Source organism: Tupaia chinensis, unplaced genomic scaffold (assembly GCF_000334495.1).
Source record: "Tupaia chinensis unplaced genomic scaffold, TupChi_1.0 Scaffold000238_1, whole genome shotgun sequence".
Classification (NCBI taxonomy): domain Eukaryota; kingdom Metazoa; phylum Chordata; class Mammalia; order Scandentia; family Tupaiidae; genus Tupaia; species Tupaia belangeri.
In genome coordinates this window covers 5,325,739-5,341,284 of record NW_006159716.1, presented here as the reverse complement: position 1 = coordinate 5,341,284, position 15,546 = coordinate 5,325,739, and the positions used below count along the sequence as shown (strand labels likewise).

At 43.2% G+C, this 15,546-nt stretch overlaps 1 protein-coding gene across 2 annotated transcripts in view; it reads right to left on the bottom strand.

The window, feature by feature from the left end:
- KIF6 (kinesin family member 6) overlaps positions 1 to 15,546 on the bottom strand; it is a 485,408-nt gene that overhangs the window by 100,736 nt on the left and 369,126 nt on the right. For both annotated transcript variants that reach the window (XM_006148609.2, XM_006148610.2), the window contains one exon: positions 9,531 to 9,586. In XM_006148609.2, the coding sequence (XP_006148671.1) occupies positions 9,531 to 9,586 (56 nt within the window). The remainder of the gene's footprint in view (positions 1 to 9,530; positions 9,587 to 15,546) is intronic.

Below are 15,546 nucleotides of genomic sequence, written 5' to 3'. Positions count from 1 at the left end.
ATGATACTGCACTCGGGAGCCCTGGAAGGGTCGCCCCGAGGAGGGCATGTCCAGCTGCATATGGGTCGACACCGCCACTCCCATCCCCAAAAAATCGGTGCCGGGCAGGTGGGCAGTCGGTCTGGCACTCTCACGCATGAGACAGACTTCCTTACATGGTCCTTCTTGTTTGGGGGCTGTGACCACTACCCTCTCCTGCATAATAAACAAAAAAGGGGGAGCTGTGGAGCACCCCCGCCCTAACATGGCGCCGAGAGCACCCAGACCTCTACATAAACAAGCCCATATTTGGTTATTGTTCCTGTTCCGGAACGCGTAGGCACTGCCTCAGCCTATCAGTGCTTGCCTGGTGGCAAAAGAGGACTGGTTCGTGGGACGGATATATAGGGAGCCCGGGTGGGCTGGGGAGGAAGAGGAAGAGGAAGAAGAAGACTGTACAGAGCCTGGGGTAAATAAAGTGCTGTAGAGAAGACCGTCTCCGGGTTGTTTGTAAAGCGACAGAGCTTTTTCTTTTTTAAAGATTTATTTAATTTCTTTTTTCTTTTTCTTTATTATTATTATTTATACATTTGATTGCTATACGTCATTTAGATTTTAAAGAGACTTTACCCAGCATGATATACACCTCAGTACAGTCCAGTTGAGAATATTATACATATCTTCATCAACAGCTAATAAACCATGTCTGTGTCTCACAAACATTTTACCTATTTTCCCCCCAATTTTCCTTTCCTTTGTTCTTCCCCTCCCATGCTTTCCTTCCACTTTGTTTCAAAGCAATTTTTAATGCTTTTATGTTCTCCAGACTTTCAGTGTCTACCATAGTGTGTGGACGGTCCGTATATGTTAAGTAGGGACATACAATGTCTCTCTTTCATAGCCTGACTTGCCTCACTCAGTAACAAATCTTCCATATTTGTCTACTTTCCATCAAATTCCAGGGCCTTGTTGTTTTTTATGGCTGAATAGTATTCCATGGAGTATATGTGCCACACTTTTTCAATCCATTCATCTGCTTGTGGATATTTGGGTTGGTTCCTTGTCTTAGTAATTGTGAATACTGCTGCAATAAATATAGTTAAGGAAATGCTTTTCTGAATGTGCATTCTCCTGTCCTTTGGGTAGATACCCAGGAATGGAATTGCTGGATCATATGATAGTTATATTTTAAGGAACCTCCATATTGTTCTCCACAGTGGCTAGACCAATTTACTTTACCACTAACAATGTAGGAGTGTCCCCCTTTCGCCACATCACCTCTAGCACTTATCATTTATTGTTTTTTTAATCTTCGCCATTCTGACTGGGGGTAGGTGGTATCTCATAGTGGTTTTGATCTGCAACTCCCTTATGATGAGGAGGATGTCTGTGCCAGTAAGGATGGAGCGATGGGAGTAACTCCTCCTTGGACACTTCTTGATGTGGGCAGAGACTCCTCTAATGCTGTTTGTAGTCCCTCTCATCACTGGGGTTGGGGCCCATTAAATGTCCAGATATCTAAATGTTGTTATGTCCTAGATTATTAGAGTAAGCCAGGCTTAGTGCTGCCTCAAACAAAAGAGAGGCTGAATGGGAGCATGTCAGCACTTGGGGTGGGGGTGACATTGTTACTGGTATTAAATAGGATTCTGTTTTGGGCCCTTTTAGCTTACTGTCCTCTATACTGTGGACATGGGCCATGAGTATTAATTCCTCCCCATGTAGGTTTCCAGGTCTCTTTGGAGGGAGGGCTCTGTCCAAGGGAATATTCAGTCACAGGATAGTTGTGGGTTCAGGGCACCAAGGCCTCAACCCTGAGAGAGCATGTCACATGAGACCCTGGAGCTGCTAGGAGTATAGGACATCACTGGACATTGACCCTTGGTGGAGGGGCCTTTGGCCTCATGGAAGGATTAAGTCTCTTAATGCCATTTAAGTAATTTTCTGCCTGATGACTTTAACATAATAATATTTTTCTTAACCTTCAATAAAATCTAATTACAATAACAAAGAAAGAAAGAAACTACTATCTATTCCTTTACAGATGTCTCCTCATTTTCAGATGTAAATGCTGTATGCTCAACATTTTTTTCCTGTGGAGAAAGATAGCCTTCAATTCCTTTGAAATCTTGTTCAGTTTATGTGCTGCAGATGGACTGGCTACCCACCTGAGGAGTGGGCTCATGACACAAGCCTAGAGAATCAGTGTTTCCTTTCCCTGGACGTAGGGATTGGTTCAGAGATGGACACATGACCTAAGCCAGGTCGATCATTCCTCTCTTCAGGGACTTGGCCAGTATTGTTAGGAACGACCCCTTATTACTGAAATGATTAATTTTACAGACTTTGACCTTGCCACTAAATGGGAACTGACTGTCAGACAACTTAGTCAAGAAGAATTGTGATAAGGAGAGAATGGAAAGAAGAAGAAGTGTAACAGAGATGGACACATGACCTAAGCCAGGTCGATCATTCCTCTCTTCAGGGACTTGGCCAGTATTGTTAGGAACGACCCCTTATTACTGAAATGATTAATTTTACAGACTTTGACCTTGCCACTAAATGGGAACTGACTGTCAGACAACTTAGTCAAGAAGAATTGTGATAAGGAGAGAATGGAAAGAAGAAGAAGTGTAAAATAAGGGATTCAAGAGGAATTGTGATAAGGAGAGAATGGAGAGAAGAAGAAGTGCAAAAAAGGGAGAGGAGGAGAGACATGAATCTGGAAGCCAGCTGTACTCCTCAGACTTCCCATTTACATAGGATAATCAGTATTTTTGGAGAAGTTTTTGCTATAGGGCATGTGTGCTTGCCAGAAAGACAGAGACAGAGAGACAGCGAGAAATCATCCCCCAGGGGGATGGCCACACTGCAATCCTTTCTCCTCCATTCTCATCTTGGGATCTTGGGCACACATGCACACACACCTGGCATGAGTTTAAGCCACCAGGTCTGGGATTCAAACCGTGGTTGACTACATGGGAGTCCAGCGATATAGCCATTACACCAACTGCTGGTCCCAGATAATCAGTTTTATTTTATGCTTTCAGTCAAACATCCTGGCCAATGAAAATTGGGTGCAAATTAATTGAATTTTTTGATAAATGTAATTAAAAAAACAAACTAAATATTCTAATGCACGAATAAAATGTGTCACATAAAATAAAGATGTGTTCAATCATTTAATACAGCAAAAATCTGCTTTTTAACTTTTTTTTTTTTTGAGAGTTTCTTGCTATACGGTGCATGTGCTGCCAGAAAGACAGACAGAAACAGAGAGACAGAAAGTGAGAAACCACTCCCCAGGGTGGATGGCCACGCTGAAATCCCTTCTCCTCCATTCTCCTCTCGGGATCTTGGGCATGCACGCACATGCGCCCGACGTGAATTTAAGCCATTGGGTCTGGGACTAAAACTGTAGTCACTACATGGGAGTCCAGCGACATAGCCATTATGCTAACTGCTGGTCCCTGCATTGTAACTTTTAATCATCACTTTAGCTGCTTCCCTCTGACCTGTCTCTCTCCATGCAGAGAGCTGCAGTTACCGAGGAAACACCGTGCAATGTAGACATGGCAATGCTGGACAGAGGGAAAGAATGAGGCCTTGGCTTTGCTTTTCTTACTTTCGAGAATACACTATGGTTTTACTTTATGGTAACACATTTTTATATTTTGTACTCCCTGATGACATCTACGCCAGCCCATAATAAGGCTTTCTCTAGTCCTCATCCATGCTGGTTCTGGTACTTAAGCATAAATACTTCATTACTTTACACCTATTCTACTAAACCTCATTTAAGTTTATACTTTGAATTTTCTGGTGTTCTCTGAAGCATCAGTAAATCCACTCAGTTGAAATGGCAGAGAGTCTGAAGTACAACTCTTCAATTCTGTTTTCCAAACCATTGAAAATGATAGTTGAAAGCCATGTGGGACACTGAATTCTATCAGGGCTGCTACAAGCCTATAGGGAGCCTTTCTGCAGATTGGAAAAGGTGTACCTTCCTGTGGGTAGGTGCAACTCTGAGCTGGTGCATGTGGAGGGCCAGAGTAGTTGGGCTTCTCACCTACTTGCTCCCACAATGGGCTACCATGTGCCAAAGGTGGTTTACCATCGATCAGGTTACAAAGACTACTTACATTTCTTGGATTGTGCAAGAAGCCCCTGAGCTAGAATCTACTTTGAGCTTTTTTTTTTTTTTTTTTTTAGGTTTTTGCCACAGGGTGCATGTGCTCCTGATAAGGCAGAGATAGACAGTGAAAGGGAAAGTGACAAATCACTCCCTAGAGAGGATGGCCACACTGTAATCCCTTCTCCTCCATTCTCCTCTCAGAATTTTGGGCATGCACACATCTGCACTCAGTGTAGATCAAAGCTAGGTAAATCTGAGTTTATGGAGACAGAATTGGGTCATTGGAAAAGTCACTATGCATAGAAAAACATAGGAAACTATGTCATAATTTTTCTTTTGACCCAATATATAGTATTTCAAAGTTTTGGAGCTGGACAAAAATGGATTTTAATTCCAGCCTGGCCACTTCACAGGCCACTTCACTGAAACTCCATTATCAAAAAAACCTGCAGGAGAATAAAAATATGTATTTCATAGAATCTAAGACTCCATCGACTATAAGACCAATTCTCATTACAGAAGTTTATAAAATATATTTAAGAAGGACAAATGGGATGATAAAGCAGATCCCAAAGTTACAGGTGTTGAGCGTGTAAAAACTGTATTTTAGAAGACCTGTGGTAATATCCACCTTATGGGTCATGTGTCTGCCCTGTGAGGATTAAATACAAGAACGTAGGCCAAGTACTCAGCCCCACATGGAGTAAGTGCTCCGAAGGGCAGAGGCTGCCTTTGTTGCTGCTGTTGTTCATGTTATTTGGAGCTTGTTAACAGAAAGTAACGAAAGGATATACCTGATTCAGGGCATCATAATCTTGCAAAATGACCTCTATGTTTTCTTTCCTATTTCAGGGTAAAACACTAGAAGCCAATGTCCAGGAGATAGGTTCAAAAGTAACGAATGAAGGTTAAGTATAGAATGTGTACAAGACTGAAATATAGGGAAAACAGTCTTATTTATTCTGCTGATAGAACTCTAGATCTGAGAAATGGTTTTCCCAAATCCCAAATGTACAGAGAACCATGTTTTTAAAGGGTATTATTCCAATGGTGAGTTGGAGTACTTATTTGAATTTACAATAGGGGAAAGTCAATTTCCATAATGCTTGCTACCTTTTCTAATGTTTCTCTTTTCTCCTCACCTCTCACAGACTGCTTGTTCTATCACATTCCCTGTGATTTCTGAATTGGTCACCGAGTGACTTCACTGACAAAAACCCTTCTGTGCAGCCTCCTGTGCTTTTAGTTTTTATTTAGGGCTGGGGGGTCAGTGAAGAGATGAAGAGATGCCAAGAGGTGTGAGTCAAACTCTTTGACCTGCCTCCAAAGCAGCTGGTCTCTGGACTGGTCTAGGATTGGGCCTTACACCAAAGAACAGCCATTCATTGTCCTTTGCTGGCAAAGCCAGTGCTGCCAGTAGTACCCTGATGTACAAAACTAATGCTAGAACTCTGGTAAGTGGGAAAATGCTTGGTTCATGCCACTGCCTCTAAAGTAGCCTACTCCTTTTCCCAAAGTTTGAGCTCAATGGCAATTTTAGAGATGTGATGGCTTTAAGTAGAACAGACATGAACATATTCAAAACATAGCCTCTGAGAGACAAAAAGCAACCTAATGGGTTGTAAATGGGACAGGAAAAAATACAATAAAAACTGCTTTTTTACAGATACGAAGACCCTATTATTGGTTAAGGAGATTCTAAATTGGTTATTTCTTCTATTTTGGATTTCTACTTGTTTCAACATGAAGGTTGATGTAAATGGTATATACAGAAGGACAAAAAGGAGTTTGTGACAAGAGTGTGCCTAGTGAGGTTGACTTCCTATAAGAAAAGAAAACAAACAGACATTTCAGCAGATTAATTACACCATGTGAAAACTCGATGGTAGGGCCAGCCCCCATGGTCTGGTAGTTAAGGCGTCCAGATCCCACATGGTGAACCACTCTGAACCTCAGTCCCAGCATCTTGAAAAACACTTTGGGCATGCATGTATATCCACTTCAAATCTTAATGGAATGGAGAAATAGGAGAAGAAATTGTGGTGTGACCACACCCATTGGGGAGGTACTTTCATCCTCTTTCTCTCTCTCTTTCTCTCTCTTTCTGGTGAGAGCACTTTTGGTCATTGTCAGTAACTTCTGGCAATAAGCAACAACAACAAAACGAGATGTTATGTAGTCACTACTGATTGATAGCCTTGAGGGACTTTTAAGAATGAACCCAAGAGGCAGCTCTAGATCATAATAAAAAAGGAAATTAGCAGAGATAGTGGTGACCTGAACTTAAAACATGCGTGCTGGGGACCAGCAGTTAGTGTAATGGCTATGTTGCTAGACTCCCACGCAGTCGACCGTGGTTTGTGTCCTGAACCTGGTGGCTTAAAACTCATGCCGGGCGCATGTGAGTGTGTGCCCAAGATCCCGAGAGGAGAATGGAGGAGAAGGGATTGCGGCAAGACCATCCTCCCTGGGGCGTGATTTCTCACTTTCTGTCTCTCTGTCTCTCTCTGTCTGTCTGGCGAGCGCATGCGCCCTATAGCAAAAACCTCTAAAAAAAAAAAAAAAAAAACCAACAACAACCAAACAAACAAAAACCAACAAACAAAAACATGCGGGCTGGCTGATTTGTAGTTTCCACACACTTTCATTTCTTCTCTGCAGGCCGATTATAGGTGCACTCTTTGGCATCCAATTCCTGCCTCAGGATCCAGGGGCAGGACATGACACAGTTTGGGAGCAGGGCTTTGCCACCATCCCATGGTATGTCTGTGCCATGCTCTGCCTCCAGACTCCTAGATTCACGAAAGGGCTTGATAGGGACTGCAAATTTCACCTGATTTATTTTCTCCTTAGGAAAAATGTAGTCAGTAATGCCGTAAATTTCCTGAAGTCAGTTTTCTTCAGGGTTGCCTTGGAAATTTTAAATACTCTTACAAGTCCCACTTTATACCTCCTTATTCTTAACCTAGTGTCTGAGATGCCATGATGGTGCATTTCTCCTGGTGATCAAGTACAGCTAGGGGCTTATTCAGAGGGTCTGAGTCTCAATGGTACACTCACCTGGGCACAGTTTGAAAGGTGGGGAATCAGGGAACAGGTCTTATGGCTTTATTAGCAACACTGAAATATTAATAGCTACTTTCTCGGTGGCAATGGGGACTTAAATCTCAACATTGCCATGAGCTCTACTTATTTTCTGGAAAAAAACACAAAAGTTTATTTTTGCTGGGCTTCTGCTAGCATGTCAGGCCCCTCTGTATGTGAATTATCCATAGACATCTGCTCTGGGCAGATCCATTATACTCATTCCCACCTCCTGGCCCCTGGCTCTTGGGCAGGCACAACCTACACAGCTAAGGGAAGCCTCCAACTCACCTGATCTTGAGAATGTGGCAAACTAGATCGACCACCATAGGTTGCTGCACCAAAATTATGGAGAACTTACAATTATTTGTAACAACAACCCATTGTACTCCGAGTTTCTGAAAAACGAAGTCAGTCAACACAGATCATTGGTGTCTTCTATCATTGTACTACTTCACTGATGTTGGTGCAGTTGTGCTTTGGTTTACAGACTGATGTATTTGTCAAGAGCAAATATTTCTATTATTTTATTGGGGGAAGCAATTTAGAAAAGGTCTTTCTCTCTTGTCTTTCTAAAAACAAAAACAGACCATTGGGTCAGATACAAATTAGTGCCAGATCCACTGACTCTGCTTCTCTTTTGCTCCTTTCCTCTCCTTCCTTCCAGTGGCCTAAACCAGGTAGGCTACCTCTGCCCTGTGTTCTGGACTGGGCAACCCTGGGCAGGGCATCGGCCTTCCTGACAAATTAGTGCCGGATCCACTGACTCTGCTTCTCTTTTGCTCCTTTCCTCTCCTTCCTTCCAGTGGCCTAAACCAGGCTTCCTCTGCCCTGCGTTCTGGACTGGGCCGCCCTGGGCAGGGCATCAGCCTTCCTGCCTGGAAGTCCTGGCACTGCTGATGGGAACCTGCCTAGAATCAATTTCCTTATTGGTTTGGGTCACTGACCCTTTGCAAATGGGATAAGCTATGGAAATTAGCTCCATAAAATGCACACACTCCTAATCTTCAGGGTTCTTTTTCATGCATTTTTAGGGGGTTTGGGAATCCAGCCCAAGAAAGAGGTTGGTGATTTTTTTTTTGAGTGTACCAGGCTGTCTGATGAAGCTATGGCCCTCCTGTCAGGATAATGATTTTAGGTGCATAAAGTAAATCATAGGCTTTTAAAAGATACCAATTATACTGAAATAGTTATCAAAATTTTAGAACTTTTTATGATATAGAAACATCTATGTCCTTTTATATAAAGGCTTTAAATAACAAGATCTAATGGTGAGTCTAATAACTACTGTAATTTCGAAGTACAGATGAGGATAAAAGGTATCTGACAATGTCTGCCACCCTGTGATGTGACAAGAAAACAAAAACGTCTGTGATTTCCATGGGAGGCAGGTGCTGCCGCTTTACTGGTGTGTGCTACCCACATCCGTCACTGGACAGGGTGCTACATTTCAGGTAGAGGCTAGTGAAGATGTGGGGGCATTCCTCCCATGTAAGATCCTGGGCCTTAGGTTCAGAACTTGAGAAACAGGGATTCTCTTTATGGTTGCTAAAGGTGGCTCAGGGCCTATGACAACCTTAAGGCTATTTACAGTAGCTTCTGTCCTGTCCTCACTTGTGGAGGGAGGAAGCAGGGTACCAAGAGGGACCCAGGAAGCCAGCTGTAAACAGGTACCTGCTGTCTTGAACATAGAGGTGAAGGCACAGGGCTCACTTCTGCGAAGCTGCCCTGAGCCTAGGAGATGTGTGGTTGTCTTTTAGCTTTGAAAAAGATTTACATTTGTCTCCCAACTTAACTCTACCTTTCCAGGGTTGATCTTCTAAATGAGGAAGTCCTGCTTAACAGTCTGCATCCCCTGAAGGCTCAGTGGTTCATTTTTGCTTCTGTCTCTTCCCATTGACCTACTGAGTAGTGCTGAAAATGCACACCTGTACCAAAGACACTAAGCATAAGCTTTGGGAGATGTAAACACGCTTCATAGCACTTCAACATAGGAAACGATGCTACTGTGATTGTGTGGTTATGACCACTTGAGTGAAAAACAAAAACCCCAAAAAACAGGGAAAGCAAGACTTTCTCAGGCCCACATGAGGATGAGAACTCCAAGTTTCAGACAAAACAAAATGCTTTTCCTGATGGGAAGTGGGAGGGATGACAGACTTCCAAGGAAAGGCACCCTTAAAGCAGCTTTCTTGGCAGGAGCTTCCCTGCAACTAGGTTTCCTGGCTATTTGGAGGCACACCATGACCTGATTCTCATGAGGCACACCATGACCTGATTCTCATGAAGAAAAGGGTCTGTGGAAGAGGTTCACAGAGTGTCATTCACTTACCGATTTTACGTCTTGCTTCATTTATACTTTCTCCCAGGGCCTTTGCTTCAGAAAATCTGGAAGGAAAAAAAATAATAAAAATGTAACTTTTTCTGTTTCTCCTATATTACATTTTAAAGGTACTAGATTTCTGAGAGGTCTCTAAAATATTATAACATTTTGCTATAAGACATACAAGAAATTCTGAATAAGTGAATATATTATATTAGATTATATATACTATATAATATATATCACATATATATATTATATATTAGACCTAAAGAAACCTTTGTATTATTTATAGGCATTGTTAATTTTTATTCTATCCAGAATAGAATTTCATTCTCATATTCTCTAATTTATATATTTTTGAAAACATTTATTTATTTTACTTGAAAGAGAGATAGGAAGAGAAAGAGAGAGACATGGACATGGACCCTTGACAGGGCCTCACCATGCCATGATCCTCTCCTTAGCCTGTCAGCCAGGATCACAGGTGCATCTGGAATGCTCATGTTGCCCTAGGATCCAAACCCAGGCCTCTTATGTGGCTTCAGTATTACATAGTGATGCTCTACTGCCTGTACGACCATGGCTAGACCTAATTTATGATTTTTTTATTTCTACAATTACCAGTATTATTTTACAATCCAAGGGTATCAGAATAAAGCATGGCTGTAAGTTTTCTATACTGTGATCTATGAATCATGATGCTAACATCTTATAGCCAAAGAATACATGCTTAATAACATTGTTTTTCTGATTATCAAGTAATGTATCAGAACTCAACAAACTATGGCTGGTCATAAGTCAAATCCAGCACACAGCTTGTTTTAGTAAACAGAGTTTTTCTGGAACACAACCGCACCCAATCACTCATGTATTGTCTGTGGCTGCTTTCATGTTACAACAGCTGAACTGACAGCATCTGCATGGTCCTCAGAGCTGAAAATATTCACTATTTGTCTCTTAATAGAAAAAGTTAACTGACTCCTGTTATGTATTATTCTTAAATCAGGTTTTGAAAAAAATATATATAAAAAGAAAAAAATCCCTGGGGCCAGCAGGTGGTGTGGTGGTCAAGGTACTAGACTCTTATGTGACCAACAGTGGTTTGAGTCCTGGACTCATTGGCTAGAAAATCATGCTGGGTACATGTGTGTGTATGCCCAAGATCCCAAGAAGATAATGGAGAAGTGACTGCAGCATGGTCATCCCCCTGAGGCGTGATTTCTCACTTTCCCTCTCACTATCATCTCTCTCTGGTGAGCACATGTGCCTTATAGCAAAAACCTAAAAAAAAAAAAAAAAAGAAAGAAAAGAAAAAAAATCTCTAATAATCCCTAGTGCCCTATCCAGAAATAAGTACATACACACACAGAGGGAACTTCAAAGAATTCATGGGAAAATGGAATTAAATTGAGGTTGTTTTGGTGCAAATAAATTTTGAAATCCATGCATAGTTTTCTCATAATAGGCATTTTCTATGAACTTTTTTTTTTAAAGAGGTTTTTGCTATAGGGTGCGTGTGCTTGCCAGACAGAGAGAGGCAGAGAGACAGAAAGCGAGAAATCACCCCCGGGGGGATGGCCACGCCACACAGAAAGCGAGAAATCACCCCCAGGGGGGATGGCCACGCCACAATCCCTTCTGCTCCATTCTCCTCTCGTCATCTTGGGCATGCACGTACACACGCCCAGCATGAGTTTAAGCCACCAGGTCCGGGACGTGAACCGTGGTTGACTACATGGGAGTCCAGCGACATAGCCATTATGTTAACTGCTGGTCCCATTTTCTATGAACTTTTTAAAGACACCTTGTATATCCATTGAGTCTTTTTTTCTAGCTAGTTTTTTATATGGTTGAAACCATGCTATACATATAATTTTGTGCCCTGATGTTTTTTTTCTTTTTTCTATATCATCAGAAACTCTTGTCTTTGATGGTTGCATACTGGATCACCAGATGGTTGTGCTAATGCTTAGTTAATGATTCCTCTCTATTTTCTGATGCACACTTATGAGACACTCACTATAAGCCAAACTTTATTGGCTGGTGCTATATGGCCTACATGAGAAACATGTATTGATAGTTCAGACCCTATACATCATGAGCACTTATGGAATATTAATTGCTTTCCCTTCCTCTCCCTGTGCCATGAAATTAAAGAAGCACTAGACAACCTCTGAAACAAAATACAATACTTGGCTTTAGTAAACTATTGTGTTACCTGGGACAACGCTAGTCAAGTTTGACAGGGAAGGGCCTATCCACGAGTAGAAAGCAGTAGGAAAACTTCATCTACAAGGTGGGATTGACTTGGGTTTGGGGATACCTACAAGTTTTTAAAACACATTTCATTATGGAAATTTTCAAATGTACACAAAATAGAATGGTAGAATGAACTTTCACTTGCCCACTAATGTATACCATTAATTGTCCAATTTTATTTTAACTGTGTCTCCTTTTCACATTCTCTCCCCACCTCCTCATCCCCTAAATCTTGCTGGATTCCAGCAAATTATTTCATCCGTAAATACTTCAGTTGCGTGGGATGTGGTTCGAGGAAGTAGGGAGAGGAGGGCATCCCAGGCAGGGGAACAACATAAGCAAAAGCCAGAGTGCCATGACTGCTCTGTGCTTGGTGGAAAAGATGTGTGAATTATGTCACTGCTATTTTCTGAATCTGTCTGCTTGGCCAGGAACTGCAGACAGGAAGTTTCCAGGGAAGGGGACTAAATTTTCTGTCAATGTGAGGCTTCTTGGGGACTCCACCCCTGGCTCCTTATGAAGTCTATTCAAGCTCAATGTAGACTGTGGACGTTCTTTCCTCAGCTAGGGCTTTCTGTCTTCCAGAGTGAAGTGCAGATTCACTTCATACAATTCAAAATAAATTCAGTTCAACCCACATTCACACGAAATGTCAGTCACTGTGCTGGGCTCTGTGGGCTTGCTGGCCTTTGCTGTGGGGCAGGCATCTGAGGTTGGTCCAGGCTGCTCAGATGGAGACTATCTTCATACTCTGAGTCCTGCCAAGGGAGGGACCATTACTGCTTGATCACTGCTGGGTGCTTCCCCAGTACCTAAGGTTAATGAGATTTGACAGGCATGCATTGCTCAATGAATGACTTGCATATTGCTGGTACCATAGAGTTTTGGAAACTTTAGACTCTTTGGAATGAGGACTATCCAAAGCAAGGCTGTACAACTGCTAGACTTCATGTCAATACCAGAGAAAACCAGAGTATAGACAGATAAAAGAAGATGCTAATAAGCAGAAGACGTCATTTATACTGTAGCACTGTCTAGAGAAGCCCTGATGGGTCAGGGACAAAGTCGCCCAGCACTGGTGGTGGTGAGCTGTGTCTGGGAGGGCAGATGGAGCTGGTGAGTGCTGTGGCCAACCCTCCCTAAAGAGCTGCCCTGCACCAGAGCTGGCAGAAGCTGCAGGGGAAGCAGTGAGGGGAGCCACGAACTGTTCCTGGCTCTCTTCTGCAGTCCAGCACAGAGCTAAACAGGGCTTTCCTGCTGGACGGGTGTGGTCGGAGGAGTGTGCCATCTTCATGAGACCATTTTCCCTTCACTATGGAAGTTGTCGCCACTCCAGGCTACCCCACCCACATGTGTTCCTGATCTGCGGTTGTCAGGACAAACTCTGAAAAGCCCAACCCTGGGGAAGAAGAGGACTAGGGGAAGTATAAAGGGAGGTAGGAGAGATAAGAAAGAAAAGAAGGCCAGGAAGGAGGGAGCAAGAAGGTGACCCCCTCAGTTCTGCCATGTTCTTCCTGGCCCAACCTGCACCTCCACAGCCCCCAGCCAGCCAATGTTGCCCTCATTTCTCAATTGCTCCCCTTCCTCCTGGCCCCAGTCTAAGTGCTGCTCACCTAGACTTTATGAGGGAAGCTTCCTGACTCCTGACCTTTTAGAAGAGACTCCTCCCCATTGATGGGATGGTTCATGGAGCCAGCCAGTGTGGCTGGTGGTTGAACCGTGCTGCCTTCCTAGGGCACCCTGCATCCTTGATTGATATTCTAAGCTGCTGCTCATTATTGAGGAGGTCTGGCTTCAGCTGGTCAGAGGTTGCATCTCAGAAAGAGGCAGAAGGCTCTGTGCCTGAGCCACTGAGGGTTTTGTGCCAAAGCATTCCTATCAAAGTGTCACCAGTGGCATGGCTCACTTTGGGGAATGCAGGGTAGCTGGGTACAGTCCCAGTGTGGGTGCCAGCAGCCGTCTGTATTCACCTGCACAGAAAAATCCCTGGGTTTTCAGATGTCTAAAGCAATGGACAGCAAGGACTGGGCTTAACAGGGAGAGTAAATGCAATGCTCTGGCTATTCTTTCATAAGCCTGACCTCCCCACCCGGCGATTCCACTATGCATAGGCAGGCACCATGTGGACACTAGGGAAGCCCTGTCATCAGTTGCCATGCCACCTGGCCCTTCTGTTCCTTTTCGTCTCTCTGACAGCTTTTTCAGCCTCCTTTGCAGACTTGTCTCCTGCAGCTTGTTCCTTGACTGTAGTCAACCCTCAGGACTTTGTCCCAGGCCCTCTCCACACTTTACCTACTTCTCTAGGCATCCCATTCACATCAGTGTATTCTTTGCTATCTGTACTGATAACTGATACTTCTCAAATCTGCATCTCGGCCCCATTTTAGTTCCTGACCCATGAATCAAGCTGCCTGTTTAATGTGCTGTCCATAACTACCATCCACTGTATCCACATAATACCTGATCAACTCCCCTGCTCCTCCTGTTGTTCCTTTTCTGTGTGTCATTATTCACCCTGGACTCAGGCCCATAACCTGCACACTATCCTTTTTCCCTTTGTCCATTAGCCCCTTCACTCATCCTGGAGTCTCAGCCAATTATTGCTGTCGAAAAAGTCATGACATACATTTCTGTTTTTCTATGCAAAAATGTGTCATGACTTTTCAAATGACCCAATATGTCCTCAGTATTTCTCATAGCATTCCTCTTGGCTTCATTCCTCCTCCAACTGCCTTAGAGTGAAGTGCTACATCTCTCTTCCAGATTATTTCCACCACTACTGGGTCCTTTCACTGCATTTATGCTGCTTGTCTTCAGGCGAGTCTCCACATTTTGCCTGAGTGATCTTACTTAAATGCAAACCTGATCCTCTTACTCCCCTACTGAAAACTCCTTAAGGGCTCCCCAGTGAATGCAAGACAAACTCTAAATTCTTTATCCTGGTAAAGAAAACTCTTCATACTCAGGCCCCTGCTGATTTCTCTAGCTTCTTAATCACTTTCAGTTCCACTGAGTGTCAGCCTCTTTCCACTAGGGGCTGTTCCCTTTGCCTGGAGCCTCTCTTTTCTTCTGTCTAATTTCTACCTATCCCCTCAGTTTCCACTGCATCGTCTCCTTCTGGACAGTTCCCTAGGACCATGCAAGTCTACAATAGGCAACTCTCCCACATGCTCTAGAGCATCTTGCACTTCTGTCATCATGAGAAGAGCAGACTGTACAGGAATTGTGTGCTTATTTGTTCCTTTTTCAATATTGAAAGCAACATCAGGACAGTGATCATGGCTGTTTACTTCAGTCTTCTATCCCTAGAGCCTACAGTAGGGACTTAGAGCTAGTAAGCATCCCTTAGATATTTATAGAATAAAAGAAGATAAGCATGTGAGTGAGCTTGTGTGCAAAGGCAATGCATGCAGTGAAGAGCACTGGGCTGGGAGTCCGAGACATGGATCAAATGCCTATTCCACCTCTTAGAAGCTGGGTCTCAGAGTCCTCCTTTCTAAGATTAGGAATGAGATGCTTCTCAGGGCTATTTTGATGTAGAAAGCAGACACATGTAGATGTGTTTTGTATGTATGAATTATGACCACTGCCTGGCTGTCTAGAACTCTCATGGGGATGTAATAAACTGAGGTGGGAATAGATATTAGAAGAAGACAACAGTGAGCGAGTGTCATCCTTTTAGCAAACCAAGGGATTAGGAGGAATTCCTGCAAGTAAGTGGTCAAGGACATTCAAGATGGTTACCGAGTTTCTCATATTCAGC